This window comes from Oryctolagus cuniculus, chromosome 7 (genome assembly GCF_051225735.1).
Source record: "Oryctolagus cuniculus isolate XC-2025 breed Fujian yellow rabbit chromosome 7, ASM5122573v1, whole genome shotgun sequence".
NCBI classification, from domain to species: Eukaryota; Metazoa; Chordata; class Mammalia; order Lagomorpha; family Leporidae; genus Oryctolagus; species Oryctolagus cuniculus.
Window position 1 is genome coordinate 163803051 of NC_142873.1, and position 21218 is coordinate 163824268.

A 21218-nucleotide genomic window follows, 5' to 3' on the forward strand; every position below is an offset into this window, starting at 1 on the left:
AGCTCTGCTTCTTGAATACATTGTCGCTCCCCCTCTTCGTGGAGGAACGACACTAGACCCCGCGCTGTTATCCGGATGTTCCCCTTAGATGTTCCTGGTGCATGTTGTCTCTCTCCTCCTTCATAGTCCTCTTCCACCAATCCCAACTCTGCTACCCACACGCCGAGTACGCTGCTCTCCTCCAATCAGGAGCAGCTCCTGCAGCTTGTCAAGTTGGTGAGAGGCAGCTGTGTAGAAGCTGTTTCCTCCTCTCCCAGCGCCATATTGTGGGAGAGCAGATGCATAGAATAAGTCTTAATTCCAGTAACTTAGTCTAGTCCGAGTTGCTCCCCACATACATAAAGTAAAAAATAATTAAAAATCCGTTTTCTTAAAAAAAAAGAGAACGAGCGTGTGGCGGCTACGGCGGTGCCTGGTGAGGCCCGGCCAAGGTCACCTTCACCTGAGTCAGCCAGTGAAAATGGGGCTGAGCCGGGGGCGGCCGCCCGGCTGGGACTCAGCTCCTGGGGGCATGGCCTCTGTCCCGGGAGCTGCAGGGTGGGAGACGGTGCCTGTGTGGGTCCAGCTCCAGGGGCCTGGGGTCTGCCTGAAGGCGGGAAATTGAGGGCCTGTGAGTGGGGTGGGGCCCCTCCTGCTGGAAGGTGGAGTAGAGAGGCCGTGGGGGGGGCTGGCCTGGGGTGGCCGGGCTTTTCCTTTGGGGTTTACCCATAGTGGGCTTCTCTCTGGAAGCCAGTGGACCCCAAGACGACGTCCTGGGGCGCTGGACAGGGGCTGGAGCAGAGGAGCACCCTGAGGTGGGCGGGGCCTGCATCTCTGCCGCCCCAGGGCCTCTCGCGGGCCCTGCCCACCCGGACTTCACCTGTCGGATGATGAGCAGGTCCTAGCTGGGGATGCCTCGAGGTGTGGGTGGACCCCGCCTCGTGGCAGACCGGCTGGGGGAGGGCAGGTTGAGACCAGCTGTCTAGGGTGGCTCCCCCACCCTCTCTGCCAGAGAACTTGCCGCATCACCAGGAGGTTGTGGCAAGGGTTTCTGGGATGGGACCTGGGGTTGGGCAACTTGGCCCCACAACATCTGATGGCAGGTACACCTGGGGAGGACTCCTGGGTGCTGGCACACCTGGCACGGATACCTGGGTGCTGGCACACCTGGGGCGGACACCTGGGTGCTGGCACACCTGGGGAGGACGCCTGGGTGCTGGCATACCTGGCACGGACACCTGGGTGCTGGCACACCTGGGGTGGACGCCTGGTGCTGGCACACCTGGGGTGGACACAGCTGGGAGTGGACACCCCCGGAGGCCAGTGCTCTCACTGTGGGGCCATCCAGGGCGGTGGGTGCCCTCCCTGAGATGGTTGTTCTACGGTCACTGGGAGCAGCCCGGTGCCTGCCCTGGCAGGGGAGGGAGGGGCCTGGCGCCCACAGCAGGGGTCCCGGCTGCAGGCCCAGCCCGGACTCAATGTGCAGCCCCCACCCCGGGTCCCCCCTCAATGAAGCACCCGGGCAGCGCGAGGCTTGGAAAAGCACACAGATTTATTGCATATCAATCTCCTGTGTAAGCTGGCGGGAGCCGGGACGATGACACGGGCTACACAGCTCTAGTCTACAGCATCGACCTCAGATCCGGCTGCTCCCGGCGTCACGGAAGGAATTCGTACGCAAGCACATTTGTCTGCATCACAAGCATCGAAATGAAATTCGCAAAACCGCTCTTGGAAAGGGTCGCTCCCCTCACCTCCTCCCACCCCCGCCTTCTCCCGCCGCGAGCTCCACATTCGGACCCCGCCCGGGTCGCGCGGCCGGTGAGTGCACCCACGGGCTTCTCCACGTGGTGAAGATTCACGGACACACGGTGAAGACCGCCGAGCACGAGTCACGCACAGTTCACTACAGACAACAGGAGCAACTCACAACCAGGGGACGCGGGACAAGCACCAGCCTCCTTCCTGGGGTCTTTTTTCATTTTCTTTTTTTTTTAAAAAAACATATGAAAACCAGACATTTACTTTTGATTTATTTTTCAACACTATACAGCTCTAAAAGGAACAAAAACGAAGCAGAAACTAAGGCAGATCTGTAATGTAACAACGGCCAAGGGCAGCAGGACAGATGCTCTCCGTTACAAAGTATCGAGCCGCACACGCGTGCACGGGCAGCCACCAGCCCTCTGTGCCCGTGGTGGCGAGCTGCTGGCGGAACCTCAGGCCGGCTGCCTGCACGTGGCTCACACGCTGGGAGACCTGGGAGACCCGCGCTGCCCGGCCCCGTCTTGTTTGTTTTCCCAGAAGTGGGCCCAAGGAATGCGTGGCACTAAAGGGTCACGTGGCAAACGCGGCGTGGGAGGAGGGAGGAAAAGTTCTCGGGAGAACGCGAGAACGTGTTTGTCACAGTTTCGCTCAAGGTGCAGAGCTTTGTGGCTTTCACGCCCTGCCCCCACCTGCTGGGCGCTGCCCCCGCCCCCAGGAAGCACAGTGCACAGAACTCTTAGCAGGTTCAGTTATGCGGGCGGGGGGCGGGGGCTGCAGTCCAGTGCTTCGAGGCTCGGAGGCCCGCACACGTGGTAAAAGCACTCAGGCGAGGGGCTCCCAGCTCCCGGGGCAGCAGCCAGGCAGAGGAACCAAGGGCCAGACCCCGGGGACCAGGGCTGTGCGGGGCCGGGGAGGGCCTGCAGGGACCTAGCACAGGAAGGCCCCGGCCGGGCGGCCTCTCCCACACCTGTGCCCGGTCCGTGCACTGAGCCGTGCCCGGGGCTGGGGAGGCCGCTGGAATCCCTGCCCTGGGTGTGGTCAGGGACGCCGGGGACCTGCTCCTGGCCCGAGGCCAGGGGCCTCCGCGTGTCCTGATCGTCTCGGGGGCGCGGGGGGCCTGGGGGGAGGGTGCTGACTCACAAGGGCTGCAGGGTGGCGGAGGGAAGGAGCGGGAGGGCCCCCTGGATTTCAGTTTTGGGGAGCAAGGTCGGCACCAGGGTAGTAGCCTTGTGTGAACCCCCGCAGTGGTCCGCCAGCCAGCAGCCCCGCCCAGTGCCTGCCTGTGCTGCTCGGTGACCTGGCTCCCACTGGCGTTCCGGGGACCGGCATCATGGCTCCCTGCCTCTCAGTGGGCCTCCTGGTCCTGACAGTGGCCGGCCGAGGGCCCAGGCACTGCTGGGCTGGGGCTGGAGCTGGCGCAGGGTCAAGCCAGGTGCGCAGGACCGGCTGGTGGAGGCCATGTTTTGGGGGTGCACCAGCATGGGAGATCAGTGCTCTTTGGTTGGGGGGTTTTGGGACAGAGCCCCCCAACCCTAATGCCAAGTGGTGGGAGTAGGGACATGCTCGAGGGGGAACGGCTGGTGGTCCTCACTGTCGGCGACTCTCCGGGAAGAAGAGAAATCTCCAGAGAGGGGGCGGAGCTAGCGCCCCGGGGCCGCGGAGGGCCCAGGGCAGGGCAGCCCCTGCCTGCTCGGTCACTGCCCAGGAGAGACACGTGGGGGAGAGAGAGAGAGAGAGAGAGAGACGGACAGAGGAGGAGTCTTAGCACACAAAGAAGCACACAGCTCATTCGTTCGCAGGAGAAATCATATAATTTGGTTTACAGAAATAGGGTGTTTACAGGGTCGCGTTCAGATGAGGGGAGACTTCCTACGTGGTCGGTACCTGGCGGCCCGGCTGCGGCTGGGCTGCAGGCTTCCGACGGGGCCGCGCCAGCTCCTCGGCTCCCGCCTTGCCGCTGCACACGCTCGTGCTAGGCGGCCTCCGTCTTGCGTCCAGGTAGATCCGGCGAGGGCTGACCCCTGACCCCAGGACCTGCAGCGCTGCGTCGCCCACAGGGGCCTCTCTGCCGTGAGTCTCCGGCAGGAGCCTGGACCCCGGCACCCACTGTCTTTGGCCTGGAGCAGCCAGGACACGCGTGCGTCAGGGCCCCCGGGGCGCACACGGAGGAGGTGTCCTTGGAATGACAAGTCCACGCGGCCGCGGCCACAGTCGTCTGCGTTCTCGCGGTTTCCTCTTAAGGGCAACGTGGGTGATTTTTTCTCTTCTTGGTGGGACACTAGTATGAGGATTTGTTTTTTTCCCCAAACGACAAAAGAAATAAATAGAACACTCGTCGTCAATGCGAATGCGTCTGAAACTCAGACTGATCAGGGCGTGATTGTCTGGGCACGGGCGGCGGCGGCGGCAGGAGTCGCGGCGGGCGGGGCGGGGTATTTGGCACGTCAGCTGGCCGCCCTCCCTGGTGACGCATCACACAACACACAACCTTATACACGGTTTTGGTCCCTCACTAGATACTTATATTAACATCATTTCTTCACAATAAGAATGTCTAATGCCAAAAAAAATACTGTTAAGGAAGAAATAAAATAAGAAAAGAAATGATTAGAAAAATTACAAGTTATATACAGATTAAGGTGAATTCCATCACGGAAAAATTATACTTCGAAGTTGGCCCCATGGGAATAATTTAAAGCCCGTCCCAGTGGAGAAGCCACTGCCGTGCCCGGGGGCTGGGCGCTCTCTCTGCAGCCCCGGACGTCTGGCCAGGAGCCTGCGCCAAGGGTGGCACAGCGGGGTGGCCGACCTGGGGCCGTAGGCACAGGTAGCGCTTGGCGTCCTGGTGCAGCCGAGCTGCGCAGCCCCCGCCCCGCCCTGGGTGGCCACGGGCAGGACACGGAGCCAGAATGTGGCCAATAGGCCCCACCTCTGGAAGGGTGGCCAGGGCCCCCGGCCACCCCCGGGTGAGGGCCTGAGCCTCGGGCTCCTGGCTTCCCCACGAAGCCGGGGAGTCTGGGGTGGTCGCCCGTGGGTTCTCCAGCAGCCGCGTGGAGGCCCTGGCAGGAGCTCCAGGCCGCCCAGGCGGGCACACCTCCAGGTCCTGGCCCCGGGCAGGCCTGCAGCCCGGGCACCGCGTCTGAGACGCCTCGGTCCAGTCTGCACCCCACACTCTGCCTCGGGGCACCCGGAATCAACCTGGCTTGTACAAATGGGATCCGAGATAGAAAATCTCTCCGTTATCTACAGTATAAAGAGCTCGCCCAAGCACAGTGCTGGCTCCCAGCGCCCGGGTTTGCGAGAAGCTGAAATTTCAAAGCAATGCAAAATTACTTTTAAAAAACAATTTGCAAGTCATTTTTTCGATTTTTAAAAAATACTGTCTATTTTTAAAACCCACATGCTTAAATAGAATCTGTAGTCAATAAGATTACCAAAAGCGTCACTCTTGTCATTCTCATTATAAAAAGCGCCCGCGCCGGTCTCGGCAGAGCGCACCTGCCCCGGGCCGGTCCCTTCCTCGGTGACTCCGGGCGCCCGGAAGCGGCCCAGCTCCTGGCCCGGCCTGGGGCTGCTTTGGAGCGGCAGCTCCGGGAGGCGAGGGCTGGGCTCGACCGGCCAGGCCCAGGGCCGGTTTCCAGGGATGAGGAGGGAGCTCCCCCCAGCCCCGGGGCTTGCAGCTTCTGAGTCTTCATCAGGAAAGTTCGACGCGGCCCACGCAGGCAGGGGACGGCTGTGGGGGTGGTCGGAGGAGGTGACACGGGGCTTCTCCCTGGCCTCGCCTTCATCCTGGGCAGCCGGCACCCTCGCTCTGGACTCCAGGCCCATCAGAGGTGGTTCATGGGGTTAAAGGCGCCGGACTCCGAGGCGGCTCCCGCCATGTTCAGCCAAGCGTCCAGCGAGCTCTGGGAGGGGGTGTGGAGGGCAGCATCCTCCGAGAGGGACAGCATCATTGCGTATGCCTGGGGGGGGGACACGCAGGCGGGCCGTGAGCAGGGAGCCTCCCCCTGGCCCACACTGTGGGGTGGAGGGCAGAGGGGCCAGGGAGACCCAGAGTCTCCCCTGCCCTGCAGCGGGGAGGGAGAAGGGCCGTCCCTCCTGCCCAGAGCGACGCCAAGAGTCCCCGTCCTGGCCAGGGGCTCGCTCGCGGTCACCCCGTCCCGCCCCTGCGTGGTTCGGTTGGTGATCGGGAGTTAAGCGCAGGTGTCTGCTCTGGGCACAGGTGGGAGTTCCTGTGAGACCCTGCGCTCCTGCCGGGCCTGGGGACCCCAGAGCCGCTCTGGGAGTTGGCACCGGAAGCCTCTGCAGGCCACGGAATGATTCGGCGGTGCGGTGGGGGAGAGACAGGGCCGAGCGCGGGGTGCTGGGGAGGCACCCAAGTCGACACCCGGACAGAATTAGCAGGAAGACGAAAGACAGACATGCAGACGGCTGTAGCTGAGACGGGGCGAGGCTGTCTGGGGGGCCGGCTGCAGGGAGACAGCAGGTGGGCACTGCGGCCGCCTACGCTGGGGCCCGGAGGCCAGGGTGTCGGGGTCTAGTGACTCCCTGGCCCTGGTCACGGCTGCAGCTTAGCAGCAGGGGCCACCTGGCTGAGCGGCCGCCCCCGGGCATGGGGCTGTGGGTCACACTGGCCCACAGCAGAGAGGGAAGTGGGGGCTGGGGCTGCAGGCCATAGCGTGGCCAGGAACCTGCTCACAGACCCTGCCCGCTGCCCTGCGGGAGGGGGCCCGGGGGAGGGGGCCCACGGCCGCATGGCCACAGTGCCCCGGGCTGCTCTCGGCCCCTCCCGGCTCCACTGGCACCCTCGGGCCTCAGGGGTCCTATCTGTCTCCAGGGGCCGAGGGTCGGGCGGGGTCCCGAGCTCCCCGGGGAGGCGGGTACCTACCTGGCTCTTAGCCTGCCTGTACAGGGTCTGCTTTAAAGCCTCAGAATCTACGGAGGGGTTAAGCACATCTCTCACTTCAAACGCTTCCTCTGCGGCTCTGCGGAGGTCCAGCCCCTTCCCGAAGGTCGGCATTGGCTCCAGAGCTAACAGGCCGCCTTCGCGCTCCTCAACACACCTGCACCAAGGACCGGGGAGAGGGGCCTGGGGTGAGCCCCCCGAGGCCGCGCGCCCGGCTCCGGGCCTGCACAAGCCACACGCACAGGAGACGGACACACAGACACACGGACACCTGGACGGGAGACCACGTGGAGGCAGGACAGAGGGGGCAGAGGCCCCGAGGTGTGAGTCGTGCACAGGGCGTGCGGGGTCCCGGGGAGGCCTTGATTCGCTGCGACTTGGGGGACGCTCCGGCAGGGTGGGGCTGCCCCTCCCAGGACCCGGGGTGGCCCGAGGCGGCGGCCTCCCCCGGGGGAATCAGGATGCTGGCGATGTCGCCGGCTGCCGGGAGTCAGAGGCGAGCAGCGGCCTGGCGCCCAGAGCCCCAGCAGGGCTGCAGCCCCGGGGCCCTGGCCAGGAGCGCCCTTCCCCAGGGGTGCCCATGGGGCTGAAGCCTTGAGCTCCCGCCGGGGGCGGAAGGAGGCCCCGGCTGGGCGGGGCTGAGAGGGGGCCACCTTCCTCCACTCAGAGCCCTGCGCACCTTCGGGTGTGGTCGAAGCCCACAGCCAAGGAGGCGGGCGGCTCCTCGTCCTCCTCATCGTCGTAGGTGCCCTGGGGCTCGGGCGTGGGCGACACGGCGTCCTCCTGGGACTTCCCGGCCAGGCTGTCCTCGTCCTCCTCCAGCTCCTCCTCCTCCTCCTCCTCCCCGTCCTCCGGCTTCTCGCTGGCCAAGCCCGGACACTGGGGGCTCCCATCCAGGTCCTGGACCGCCGGCCTGAAGGGACAGTGAGCGGGCAGTTGGGCAGCGCTCAGGGGACCCCTGCTCGCTCCGGACCCCGAAGGCCGGTGGCCCGGCTGCACCCGCTCTTCCCGCCCGCTCCTCGCGGCCTGCCAGCCTCTCCCCTAGGAAGCTTTTGGGGCCGCGGCTGCCTTGAGCTGGGCCCCGTCCCTCGTCCCTGTGGGCGCTGGCGGAGGCTGGGAAGATCCAAGGAGGGAGGCCCCACATTCAGGGTCCCCAGCGAGGGGGGTGTTGGGAGGAAGCTGTCCGGCTGCGGCCGAGGGACGCCGTGGAGGGCAGCGGGCGCAGGGCCCCCTGTCTTGTCCAGGTGGCCCTCGGGGACTCTGGGGGACAAGGGGGCGTCTCAGCAGGACATGCGGCGCCTCCGTGGGCTCCTCGCTGCTGGCTCTCACAGCCCCCTCCTTCCCACGTGGCAGACGCCCGATCTGCCTGGTGCCCGGCCACCTGTGGACTGCACTCACACCCGTGTCCCCAGGGGTGGGGGCTCTGGGGCCGGGCGGGTTCTGGGTCCCGCTTCCTGTCCTCCGTGGCTTCTGCCCTCTCGGTGCCGTTGGAGCAGGCCCCTCCGGTCGGCGCTGGGCGGGGCATGGGGCGCTGCAGGCGCAGAGCCCAGGGCCAGCCCCGGCGAGCCCACCACGTCGCTGTGGGTCCTGGCGGCCCCGTGTGGGCCCATGGACGGCTCTCGCTGTCTGAATGGGAGCAGGGACCCCGTTCTCTCCTCCGCATGGCGGGAGCCGGGGGTGGGGCTGCAGGTCCGAGGCTGAGGGGTCGCCAGCCCGGTCCCTGCCTTTCTTGCCTCGTGGCCTCTCTGAGTCCGGCTCCGAATTTCCTCTTCGAACGAGGACGCCGCTTCCAGGCCGATCGGACCCCCACCCCCCCTTTTTTTTTTAATATTTTTATTTATTTATTAGAGAGGTAGAGTTACAGAGAGAGAGAGAGAGAGAGAAAGAGAAAGGTCTTTCCATTGGTTCACTCCCCAAATGGCCGCGATGGCCGGCGCTGCGCCGATCTGAAGCCAGGAGCCAGGTGCTTCTCCTGGTCTCCCATGCGGGTGCAGGGCCCAAGCACTTGGCCCATCCCCCACTGCCCTCCCGGGTCACAGCAGAGAGCTGGACTGGAAGAGGAGCAGCCGGGACTTGAACTGGCGCCAATATGGGATGCCAGTGCTGCAGGCGGAGGATTAACCTAGTGCCACCTCGCCACCATCTGTCTCCAAACAGCTGGGAGTCAGGGCTTCTACAGGTGAATTTTGGGGGGCGTGAGTCAAGCCAGGGCCTTCTGGGGCCATGGGACCAGGGAGCCTGGCCGGCTGTGGCTCTCAGCCAACAGTCCAGAGCCGAAATCAGCTGTGTTGGAAACGGACGTCATCGCCGTCGGCCCCACGTGGGGCTGCACCGCCCCGCCCCTCACGAAGACCCCTGACCCGTGGGCCTTGCTCGGGGGCCTCACTCCCAGAGGCCCCTGGCTCCTGGGACAAGGCTGGCTGGACCTGCGGTTCTCGCCGCAACAGGACGGGTGCTGGAGGCCGGGACCTGAGGCCTGGCTCGGCCGGGGACTTGGTGAGGGGTTTGGAGCCGACCTCCTCCTCTTCCTGGGCCACACAGGGCCAGCGCCGCCCTGACTGCCGGGGCCGGGAAAACCCTGTGACAGCGCCCCAGGCCGGCCACGGTCCTGTGTTCAGCTCTGCGCCTGTGGGGTCTTGCGCAGCGTCCCTGGGCCCTGCCACCTCGGCTCGAGCCGGGGGCCTTGCTGCCTTCTCCCCGGCGTCCCCGGCTCGCCTGGTTCTGGACCCATCCCGGCGAGGAGGCGGTGGACGAATCCTGCCCGGGGGCCGTCTGTGGCCTGGAGGAGGTGCCTGGGGCCGTGGCTGCGAGGCTTGGATTGTCCGCAGGCTGGGGCCGCGGGGCAGGGCCAGGCTCCCTGGAGTGGGGGCCTCTTGGGGTGGGGGTGGGGAGCCTCTGGGCCGCACCAGCCTCCCTGGCTGTCCAGCCCCAGGTGTCCCCTGCCCCAGGAGCAGCAGTGACCAGGAAAGGGCTTGGGACTCCGGAGACCCCTCCTCACTTGCTGGAGGTGGGTGGGGGTGACTGGGCCCTGAGGGCCGCCGGGCTGAAGCCCCCCCAAGGCCCTGTGGGAAGCACGGGGCTGTGGTCCAGTGCTGGGCCTGGGCGTGGGGCTGGAGCCAGGCAGCCCCTTCTGTGGGCCCGTCCCTCCCCACAGTCAGGGGTCGCATCCCGAGCCGCTGGGCGTCGTGACCCCCGTCCCCTGTCCCTGCCCCCTGCCAGCGGCTCCGGCTTCCTTCCCACAAGACCGTGCCCTTCCAGACCCAGGCCCCGAGGGAGGAGACACGCAGAGCCCGGGATGCAGGGGCCCGGGAGCCCCAAACCTGGACTCTGCTGCTGTGTTTACGTGTGTACAGGGCATGCACGCACATGTATGTGTAAGAGCACATGTGTGCACACAAGCACATGTGTGCACACGTGTATGCACGTGCACAGCTGTGTGTTTACAAGTGTGCATGTGTGCATGTGGATGTGTGCGTGGGGTCGGCGCCCGTGTGACTGTGTGTGTGTGCATGTGCACGCGTGCGCACGTGTTTCTGTGCATTTGCATGTGAGTGCTCTCACACACGTGGGTGTGCATTGTGAACATACATGTGCAGGGTATTCACGGGCACGTGTCTGGTTACACCGTGGGCACACTCGTGTACGCGTCTGCGCGTCTGTGTGTGCAAGTGTGTGTCTCTACATATGCTGTACGTGTTAGCATGTCTGTGCATACATGCGTGTGTTTCGTGTCGGTGAGTTTCTGCGTGTGCACGTGTGTGTTCAAAGGGGCAGCATTCTTGTTTGGAACCTTTAGTGCCTTCGATTAGAAAAACGGCCGCGAGCCCCAGGCGCACGGCCAGGCCGGCCCAGGCGCCCCCTGCTGGCCGGCGTGAGGCTGCGCAGGTCCCGGTTCTAACCCTTCTCCGAGCAGAGGCCCAGGCGGGCTGGGGCTCCTCGCGGCTGCCCTGTGCTGAGTGCCCACCGGGCAGGTGGCCGCACGCCGGTCTTACCGCTTGTCTGTGCGCGTGGACGCTTGGCTCAGCTCGCTGTTGGCGATGAAGTTTCTGATCTCAGAGAAATAGGAGTCTTCCTTCTCGTCTAAAAGTGCGTGCTGGTCCGACTCCGAGGTGGGGGAGGAGGCGCTGGTGCCCAGGTGGTTCGTGACGACGCCGGAGTGCTGGCTCACTGTAGAGGGGGAGGAGGGTCAGGGAATGCCACGGCCAGGGGCCGCCACCGCTAGGGGCCGCCCACGGCCAGGGGCCGTCCACCACTAGGGGCCACCCACGGCCAGGGGCCGCCCACCGCTAGGGGCTGCCCAGGGCCAGGGTCGCCCACCGCTAGGGGCCGCCAGCCTCGGCGAACACACTCGGGGCTGCCAGGGGCCTCGTGTCTTAGGGACCCTGGGAAGGCAGGGCTCTCTCAGGGAACACCTGCTGGCTTCCCCTAGATCAGCACGCAGACCCTCCCCTCCCAGGAACCCCTGGGCCTCCACCCTCCACGGCCCTGCTGTATCCCCCACCGGGGCCCCACCACGGCCACCAGGCCCCCACCTGTGGCCCCCCCACCTGGGTCCCGCCATGGCCACCTGGCCCCATTGGCCCTGCCTGCGGCCCCGCCCCACGCTCCGCCCACCTGGCCCCATTGGCCCTGCCTGCGGCCCCGCCCCCGTCCTGCCCACCTGGCCCCATTGGCCCTGCCTGCGGCCCCGCCACCGCCCCGCCCACCTGCCCCCATTGGCCCTGTCTGCGGCCCGCCCCGCCCACCTGGCCCCATTGGCCCTGCCTGCGGCCCCGCCCCACCTGGCCCTGCCCCACCTGCCTCCATTGGCCCTGCCCGCGGCCTGCCCCCGCCCACCTGGCCCCGCCCCGCCTGCCCCATTGGCCCTGCCCGCGGCCCGCCCCGCCCACCTGGCCCCACTGGCCCTGCCTGCGGCCCCGCCCCGCCTGGCCCCACCCCTCCTGCCCCCATTGGCCCTGCGCGCAGCCCCACCCCGCCCCGCCCGCCCCATTGGCCCTGCCTGCGGCCCCGCCCCACCCCGCCCACCTGGCCCCATTGGCCCTGCCCGCGGCCCGCCCCGCCCGCCTAGCCCCGCCCCGCCTGGCCCCATTGGCCCTGCCCGCGGCCCGCCCCGCCCACCTGGCGTGCTCTCGTGCTCGTGCTTCTTGAGGTGGCGGTCCAGGTTGGTCTGCTGCCCGAAGCAGCGGTTGCACAGGTGGCACTTGAAGGGCTTCTCCTTGTTGTGGATGTTGCGCACGTGCCGCTGCAGGTTGGACGAGATGCTGAACGAGCGGTCGCAGTACTTACACCTGCAAGGCACAGGCGGCTCAGAGGGGCCGCCCCGGCCCGCCGCGGGGCCGGCCACGCGCCTCCCGCGCCCGCGCGGGCGAGCAGGCTGCAGCCCGAGGGCGGCTTGCTCCGCACGGCCTGCAGAGGGCAGCCTTGCACTGCGGCTGGTCCCCGGAGGCGGCGGGGCCCCGCACCCCGCAAGCTTCCTCCGGTCTGGGAAGGGCCCCAGCCTGGCCCTCCGGGGCCCCATCCCACGCCTGCTGCTCCTGCTCTCGGCTGCCCGGGGGGCCCGCGGAGGCTCCTCGGCTTGCACCCCGCAGGGCTGCTCGCCCCCAAGGACCGAGGCTGGGGGCGGGTAAGCTCAGGGAGGCGTGGGGGGCGGAGGCCGCCTGTGGGCACCACGCGCTCCTGCAGGCAGCACGTGGAAGGACCACTGTCTCCTCCCTGGGCGCCGCCTCAGTCCAGCCCGAGCTGGTCAGAGCAGGAGGGCACTTTACTGCCAGAAAGCTGTCACTCACACACTCGAGGACCACGGCCACGTCCTTGGAGGCCCCAGAGGGAGGCCTTGGGCTGGACGCGGCCTCCACAACCCTGCTTGGTGGCCGCGAGGGCAGGGCGGGGGCGCCCCGAGAGGGGCCACACCGGCTCCAGCCAGGAAGCAGGTGCAGCCGGAAACGAACATTGGGCCGGCGGAGGAGGGAGGCGGACCCTTGGTGGACACCAGGCCTGCAGGCCCTGGGTGGCCGCCCGGGGAGGGCGTCAGTGGCCGAGCGGGGCGGGGATGGCCCACGTGTGTGGGTGCGTGCCCGCGTGCAGTGGGCACACGTGTGCTTCTCGGAGTCTCAGGGGGCACGCAGCACTTGAACGCTCTGTCGAGACGGCTGTCTGCTTTCCTGTGTTGGGGTCGGAACCTGCTCTGCCATGTCCCACAGCACGACCCGGACACTCAGGGAGCGCCAGGGAGCCCGGGCTGTGCCGGGAGCCCCTCGTGGGCCTGGGAGCGGGGCCTGTGCTTCCCCCACGCTGAGCTGGCGGCCTGAGCCCGGCGTGGTGGCTTCCGGGGGCGGCTGGGCTGTTTCAATTCTTGGCTCTCAGGGGCACCTGGCCGCCGGGGGTCTCAAACACCGAGCTCCCCCCCAACCCTCCAAGCCCGCTGGAGCCAGAGGGAGCCGGGCTTGCACCAGCAACTCGCGAGGCAATTACTATGAACGAAGTCACAGTCAGATTGCAGAGAGCAAGAGCAATCGATGATAATTAAATTCTTCTATAAACTCCGCCGCGACCCTCTGGGGGCCCGGGCACGCAGCACTGTCCACACAAGTCGGCTCTCATTACGGGGAAGTGTGGGCTCGCTTTCTGGGAGGGACCAGACCAGACCAAATAAATCTTTCTGTCGCCTGCCTCGGTTCGGTTGGAAGTCACTCTTTCCAGAGGATGGCTGGGGGTGGGGGCCGTGAGCTGGGGACGGCTGGGGGCGGGGGTCGTGAGCTGTTGCTGCTGCTACCTGAACCCACGCAGCCGGGGCCCACTCCATGTGCAGGCGCCCGTGGGACGTCTCTCTCCAGGGTCCGCATGCCCCGTGGTCACTCCCTGGGGCCCTGGTTCAGGAAGCCAGTGCTGCCGGCCTCTGCCGCCCAGCGCGCCCAGGACGAGACGCTCAGCTCGTCTGAGCCCCTCTGTCTCCTGGGGACAGCTGCCCGGGACACTGGTTCCGAACGCTGACCCCCAGGCCCCCCCGGGACAGGGAGCCTGGGACGTGGGGCCTGATCTCTGACCCGGGTCAGTCTCCAGCTGCCTCGAGAGGGGCACGGCGAGGCCCACTGCAAGCCTGAGACTTGGTGACTGTCACAGCCTGCATGGGGACAGCCACTTTCCCGGCGCTCCCACCGCGTTGGCTGGGTGTGGGGGACACCGGAGCTGCACCCACGGGGGCAGGCGGAGAGCGGCTCCCCGATACTCCTTGGTGGGCAGGAGACTTCCGGAAGCTTCCTGGGCCCCTCACTCAGAATATCCCAGCGAGCAGGAGGGGTGGGGCCCGGGGAGAGGTCCCCAGGGAAGCACCCAGCTCTGGCCCACTGCTCTCCTGGAGACTGTGGCATTGCAGGGGACAATGGGGGGTGGCAGAGTCCAGCAGGGACCCCCTGGGGGTGGTGTCTGTTCTAGAAGTGGCACCGCCCATCAGGCAGCCCCAGGACCCCTACCCGTGCGGCTGCTCCCCAGCCCCAACCCCTGCCCGTGCAGCTGCTCCCCCAGCCCAACCCCTGCCTGTGCAGCTGCTCCCCCAGCCCAACCCCTGCCCGTGCGGCTGCTCCCCCAGCCTAGACCCCTGCCCGTGCGGCTGCTCCCCCAGCCTAGACCCCTGCCCGTGTGGCTGCTCCCCAGCCCCAACCCCTGCCTGTGCGGCTGCTCCCCCAGCCCCGACCCCTGCCCGTGCAGCTGCTCCCCCAGCCCTGACCCCTGCCCGTGCAGCTGCTCCCCAGCCCCAACCCCTACCTGTACGGCTGCTCCCCGGTGTGTGTCCTCAGGTGTCTGGTGAGATTGGCTGACCTGGGGAAGATCTTCCCGCAGTACCTGGGAGGCGGGAGGCAGGGAGGGCAGGCAGACGTTAGGGCAGGCTCTCACCTCCGTGCCCGGCACCTGAGCCCTCCCACCTGTGCGCAGGTGGCTTTGCCCACATCCTGGTTCTCAGTCTGCAGCCCGGGAGCTGAGTCTCCCAGGGAAGCCGACGGGGGCCACGGGAGCAGAGGGACCAGCCCCTCCCCCAGGAGCAGAGCCACTCGGAGCGGCTGGGACGGCCACACCAGCGGGAAAGAGCGCTCAGGGGTCTCCTGCCAGCACCCCGGCACCACGAGCGCTTGCCCAGCCTGGTGGGGTGCAGGGGCGGCCCCCGTGCCTGCCTGCCTGCCTGCCGAGGGTGACTGCGGCAGACGATGGGCACCCGGGGTGGGGGGGCTCACCTGCAGGTGTACCGCTCCTTGCCCTTTCTGAGGGTGGGGTCCGAGAGTGTCGGGGGCGGGGACCGGAAGCTGAAGGGGTGGTGGGGGAGGGGCTGCAGGGAGCTGCCCGAGTCGGCTTTCATGGCCGCGAAGCTCTCCAGCTTCTCCGTCATGGTTTCGATGGCTGACATCTGTCGGCAGAGGGGGCAGAGGTGAGGGGCTCCGCTGGGCTGCAGCTGTCTCCGAGAGCGGGGCCACCCACGGGCGCCGGGGTCCCTCTCGACTCAGCTGTCAGCGGGGCGTCCCCCCGGGGCCCCCGGCTGGGTCTTTCACCTGCCTGCAGCCTGCCTCGCTCTTGTCCGTCTCTGGGACCCCCGGCTGGCCCGGGGTCTCACTGCGGGAGCCAGGACCAGCCTCACAGCCCTCGACATTGACCTGTGGTTCCTCACCCTCACTGACCCCCAGCCACCACACCTGATTGGCCAGTTTGGGTTAAACACGAAATTTCACCTTTTTATTTATTTATTTTCACTATTATTATTTTTTAGAGAGTATTTTTTTATTTGACAGGTAGAGTTAGACAGTGAGAGAGAGAGACAGAGAGAAAGGTCTTCCTTCCATTGGTTCACTCCCCAAATGGCTGCCACGGCCGGCGCTGCGCCGATCCGAAGCCAGGAGCCAGGAGCTTCCTCCTGGTCTCCCATGGGGTGCAGGGCCCAAGCACCTGGGCCATCCTCCACTGCACTCCCGGGCCACAGCAGAGAGCTGGCCTGGAAGAGGGGCAACCGGGACAGAATCTGGCGCCCCAACCGGGACTAGAACCGGCATCCATATGGGATGTATGCGCCGCAGGTGGAGGATTAACCAAGTGAGCCACGGCCCCGCCCCCACCCCATACTATTATTTAATGTCGAGAACCTAAGATAGCTGCTACCTGAATTTCATCTTAAAACCCGTTTCCAGGGCCTCGGGGACCACTGCCATCTTGTGGTTGCATTCTGGAATTGCAGGCAAAGCAGCAAGGCCTCCAACAGCCTCTTTGAAGTTTACAAAGTATCCCACGCCACAATGCGCAGGGTCCCGCTACACCAGACAGGCTGATGTGTGCACAGGAGCGGCCGAAGGCTTGAGAAGGAGCAGGGCGGCGTGGGATTGGTGGTGGGCAGGTGGGATCTGAGGCAGGGAGGGGCTGACGGAGCCACTCAGGTCTCCGCACCACGGCCCACTCCCCTTCCCTGGGTGAACCAGGAGAAGCCCTCACGGAGGCGGCCTGGATGCCCACTGGGGGCCTGGCCCCGCAGGAGGCAGATGCAGGGGCCGACACGGAGGGCAGTCAACGCCTGGCTCGGCCCTGGTCACCAGGGGTCCGCAGGAGCCCCTCTGCCTGGGAGGACACAGGGATGGGGCTGGTGACAGTGGAGACGGAGGGGGACGGAGGTGCTGTGACCGCTGGGAGAAGCTGACCACAGGGCCCTGGCAGTCCGCATCGAGAGAGGGCGTGCCGCTGGGGAGAGGCAGGGACCGGGATCCCCCATCCACGCTCTGCCTCTGGACAGCATTTAGTGCCCGCCCCCTGGGGACGGCGCCGTGGCCCCAGCTGCCCGTGGGCAAACGAAGCCATCACAGCTGGGGGAGCTCCATCCCCCGGCCAGTCCCAGCCACGCGGCCCCTCGGCTCCGTGCTCCAGGGCCCACTCGGACGGCTGCTGCCCGTGCTCCTCGGGGGCCGCCTGCACCACCGGGCGACAACCAAAGCACCCGGGAGGGAGTTCACGAGTGAACGGTGTCCACCCATGACGCTCGAGGCCGCTCTCGGACCCGCCCCCGCATCCTGCCGATGGGAGCAGCCCCGCCCTGTCTGCCACCGCCCAGCTGCTCAGCGGGAGAGGCTGTGGCACACAGGCGGCTGCCCCCCGCCCTCGGAGCTCGGGGGAGCACCTGGTCCTCTCCAGTGCCCCGGGACCCCTAGGAGTCCCGGAGCTGTGAGAGGCGTGGCCCCGTGCCCTGCACCCCAGTGGCACCCGGACCTCGGAGGCCGGAGACCCTGGCAGTGGCCTGGACGGCAGTGGCCTCCTGGCGTCGTGGAGCCCGGGAGCCGGTGAGCGAGCAGGCCCCTTCTGCCGAGGGTGCTGCCCTCCTCCTGGCTCCCGGCCCACGGGGACAGGCAGCGGGGGTGGCCGGCCCGGCGGGGGGGAGCGGGCAGCGGGACAATGGGCAGCGGGCTCCCGCCGGGCCGCTCTCCCTCGGCCTGGGTGCGTCCCCCGGGCTGCGCCTGAGCGGCCGATCAGATATCCTCGGCCCAGCTCCCGGCACAAACACAAACACAGGATGCGCCTGGCTGCCCGCCGGCCCTCTCCAGCCGGGCGCGGAGAAAATCGGGGGAAGTTACCCACGGGGCTCCGCGGCCCGGCCACACAATGGGAGGCGCTAAGTTTAGCTGTGAACTCGGCTGGGACGCAGGTTCACAGGCGGGGCGGGGCTTGTCTGCGGCGGGGAACTCCGAGGAAGGGAACAATGCCAGGCCCACCCCGGGGTGGGGGCGGCACTGGGGACTCTGCCCCTGCCCCACTGCCACCCCAGAAGGCCGGGCCTGAGCCCTGCGGTCCGGGGGCCTGGCCAGCTTCCTCCCCGGGCCCTGCCCTGCCGCCCGCTCCCCCGGGGGCCTCCCCTGCCCACTTGATGCCCCACCCCCTCCTGTGCCCCTGCCCACTGCAGGTGCCGCCAGGGTCTTGGGACTCTGGCCAACCCCACACAGCTCTGCCTGGAGCCTGGAGCCACTGATGGGCCTCCCCCCGTCAGTCTCACCGGGACTTCTGGGGTCCGCGGGGAGGGAAGCGTGTGTGGGAGGGGGCTGGGCTCCGGGGGCTTTACCTGGGGGTGGAAGAGCAGCGGAGACGGCCGCAGGTGCTTCTCCTTCAGGACTCCCACGGGGTCCACCACCTTCCGCTTCTCCACCCTGCTGGACAGCACCACCGCGGGTTACGCACCCCGCGAGCCGCGCCCCTGGCTCCTCTGCTGCTGTGGGGACGCCGGAGCCCGGACCACCAGCTGCCCCCGGAACACTCAGGGTCACCCCCATGTCCCCCATCGCCCCTGCTGCGTGGATGCTGAACGCTGGGGCCTGGAATCTTCTCTCGAGGCCCCGCGCCCACCAGCCTGCTGCCCACCGACTGGTCAGCCCCGTGCGGGTCCCCAGGCCAGGGGCTCCACTCCTGCACCCCAACTCCCTTGTCCTTCCAGCCCTCAGCACGGGCCCTGTGGTCTGGGCTGACAGGTGGGGGTGACGGGCAGCTTCCTGTCCTGTGCCAGTCACCAGGGGCCCCTGCAGCGCTCAGGTAGGGAGGTTCAATGACTGCCGCCCATCACGGTTCTAGAATCTTCCCCAGCCAGGGAGAGCTGTCAATCACAAAGAAGACTCTCATGGCTCACACAGGTGGCCCTGGGGATGGCGGCCCCCCTTCCTCTGATGACCCCCCATAGCAGGGGGGGCTCTTCTCTGCCTGCCCAGCCCCCCGAGGACACCCAGGCCCCGCTCCTGCAGGGCTGGGGGGGTGGTCACTGGGCTCTGCCCCGCCCACTCGTCCCTGCACTCCGCCAAGTGTGGCCTTGGCGTCTCTGCCCAGAGCAGCACAGGAGAGCTGCAGCAGGGGCACCGGGGCAGGAGACGACGCGGCCACCCCTGGAGCGTCCACGCCAGGGCAGAGGCTGCAAGGGACCCTGGGGGACCTCTGTCCTGGTCCAGGAGGGGCCCGGGAACCGTGGCAAAGGACAGGGACCGCATGGTCAATGCAGGGATGTCCTTTCCCAGTTAAAGTCAACCCAGCCCTCGCCTGGCGGGAGCAAACCCATCACCCCGGCAGCGCCACCTGTCGGCTGACCTTGGACGGACTCTGGGCTTTCCTGGGCAAGCCTTCGAGGCCATCTGGGAGCAAGGCCCAGCCCCCAGTGGCTGTGGGCTCCCGAATGCCAAGGATGGGAGCCCCTGGCATCTGGCCGGGCCGGGGGCAGGGGCAGCCTTGGGGCCCCTCCCAGCTTTCGGAAAAGGCCCAAGATCCCAAACCAAGCTGGGAAGTGCAGGTGGTGGGGGGAGGGGACGAAGGACAGAGAGGTGGGGAGGAGAGGGCAGGCCCAGCCCGGAGCCAGACCCTGCTCTGCCCGCCGGCCGCCATCACCCCAGGTCCCCGCCGCCTCGGGCTCTTCAAGGCCATGGCCTCCCGGGCGTGAGGGCGCCCACCTGCCTGGTTCACTTTCTCACACTTTCCCTCACGTCCTGTGACAATGACGCAGGAGCCTGCGCAGATGTGGGCAGGCCAGCGGGGGCCAGGCAGGGACTGTGGAGGCCCTGGGGTGGCGCGGTGAGCAGAGCAGGGCGGGGCCCTCACCTTGGCTGCCCGGTCCTGTCCTCACCCGTCGAGGGCCACGTGCAGCGGCTGTGCCCGCCCCCCGGGAGCCCCGGCCTGGCCCCATGGCCCCAGGCTCGGGCACCTGTGCCTTCGGGGCGTCCACCTTGCTCCACACACAGAGTGCGTATGTGTCCTCTCTCACACAGGCCACGCCCACCCTGTACTATCCTGAGTGGGGTCGCCTGCCCCCCCATCCCCCAGCCCGGCCCTGTACCCCCAGCTCTCCCTCAGGGGCTGGGACTGGGGCTCCCTGGTCGGCTGACCCTGCAAGCTTCCCCCCGACCCGGGACCAGCGTCTGGGAGGGGAGGAGGAGAAACCCCCAAGGTCTGTAGGAGCCGGGCCAGAGAGCAGAGATGGAGACGGAGCTGGGGGCCCGGGATGCGGCGGGGCTGCCGCTGAGAGCTGTGGGTGCAGGGGACCTGTGTGTGTTCTGGGGACCTCGTCCCAGCTTCCCTGTGTGACCCCGCCCTCGGAGGCAGCAGAGGCTGGGGGGGAGGGCTCCCGCGGTGGTGCAGGGCGGGTCGGTACCTGTAGATGGGGTCCATGAAGAAAGGCGAGGGCTTGGCGTAGTGCAGGGATGGCTGTTGGGGCAGCTGCGCTGGGCACGCCTTGGGCAGCCCCTCGCCGGCCCCCGGCTTCCGCTCGCCATAGATGTGGTTCTTCCGGGGCTCCCGGCCGCCCCCATTCTGGCTGGCGCGGGCCCGGCTGCCGATGCTGAGGTCCAGCGGCTGCTCCTCGCCGCACACGGGGGCCGGGGCCGCCCTGGGCGCGGGCAGGACGGGCTTCGTGTCCTTTGGCTTGGTGGTGAGGTCGAAGGGGCACTCGGTGCTGGGGCCGCCCGCCTTGAGGGCGTCGCGGGGGGCCCTGGCCTCGGCCTTGACCAGCAGGTTGTGGGTGAGGGCGCGGTCCGTGAAGGGGTAGAGCGAGTGGGGGAAGCTGGGCAGCAGCTGGAAGGGGAACACCGAGTGGTAGGGCAGCGCGCCCAGCTTCTCCTGCATCCCCATCAGCCCGGGGCCGAAGTACTTCTCGGCGATGGACGCGATGGCCTTGATGGAGTCCCCGGCGGCGGCCGAGGCCGTCAGCAGCTGCTCGTCGGGCGGCGGGAAGAAGGAGTGCTGGGGGTAGAAGACGGGCACCTCGGCCACGCTGTTGGCCGTCCCCGCGGGCGCCGGGCCGCCCCCAAACGCGGGCTTGCCCTCAGCCGGCTTGCCGGCGCCCTGGCCCCTGTCGCGGTCGCTGTCCACGTCGCTGTCCAGGTCCGAGCCGGTCCCCGTGGTGGTGTCCAGGTCGGTCCCCGTGGTGGTGTTGATGTCCTCGAAGTCGCTGCCGTCCGACAGGTCGCTGCTCCTGGTCTTGAGCTTCTCCACCAGCGCCTCCTCCAGGCAGCCCTCCGGCTTCTCCTCGGGCCCCGCGGACGCCGCAGCGCCCTGGCCGCTGTTGCCGACGGCCGAGACGAGGGGCAGGGCCGGGTTTCCCAGGGGGCTGGGGAGCTTGGCGTCCTGGGTGTGGTTCAGCGGGCCCTTGAGCAGCGGCGTGGGAGGTAGCAGCGGCGGCCGGGGGTACAGGGACGGAGGGAAGATGCCGGGGAAACTGGGGGTGAGGGCCGGGAAGGCCGGGGGCGCCGTGGAGAAGGGGAGGCTCCCAGGGCACGGCCTGGAGGGGAAGTACTCGCCGAAGCCCAGGCCGGCGTGGTTGAGGTTGGGGGAGGGCTTCACCTTGTCCATGATGGGGCTGGGGGTCAGGGGCAGGCCTGGGGCAAAGATGCCGCCCGGCGTGTAATGGTTCTTGCCCTCGCAGAAGCGCCGGTGCTTGTTGAGCGAGGAGGTGGTGCTGAACATCTGCCCGCAGTCCTTGCACTTGATCTGCGTGCGGCAGTCGGCGTGCATGCGCTTGTGCCGGCACAGGTTGGAGAACTGCGTGTAGGACTTGTGGCAGACCTCACCTACGGCGTGGCGGGGA

General features: G+C 67.6%; 1 protein-coding gene across 6 annotated transcripts in view; it reads right to left on the reverse strand.

Moving 5' to 3' along the window:
• Positions 1 to 1513: 1513 nt before the first annotated feature.
• PRDM16 (PR/SET domain 16) overlaps positions 1514 to 21218 on the reverse strand; it is a 251130-nt gene continuing 231425 nt past the window's right edge. For 4 of the 6 annotated variants that reach the window (XM_070077086.2, XM_070077084.2, XM_070077082.2 and 1 more), the window contains 9 exons: positions 19788 to 21201; positions 17727 to 17814; positions 14878 to 15047; positions 14414 to 14491; positions 11771 to 11940; positions 10645 to 10819; positions 7332 to 7565; positions 6635 to 6809; positions 1514 to 5708 (listed from right to left, as the gene is read on the reverse strand). In XM_070077086.2, coding sequence (XP_069933187.2) covers positions 5574 to 5708; positions 6635 to 6809; positions 7332 to 7565; positions 10645 to 10819; positions 11771 to 11940; positions 14414 to 14491; positions 14878 to 15047; positions 17727 to 17814; positions 19788 to 21201 — 2639 coding nt within the window. In that variant the 3' untranslated portion in view covers positions 1514 to 5573. The remainder of the gene's footprint in view (positions 5709 to 6634; positions 6810 to 7331; positions 7566 to 10644; positions 10820 to 11770; positions 11941 to 14413; positions 14492 to 14877; positions 15048 to 17726; positions 17815 to 19787; positions 21202 to 21218) is intronic. The other 2 variants (XM_070077083.2, XM_070077087.2) reach the window with 2 other exon arrangements.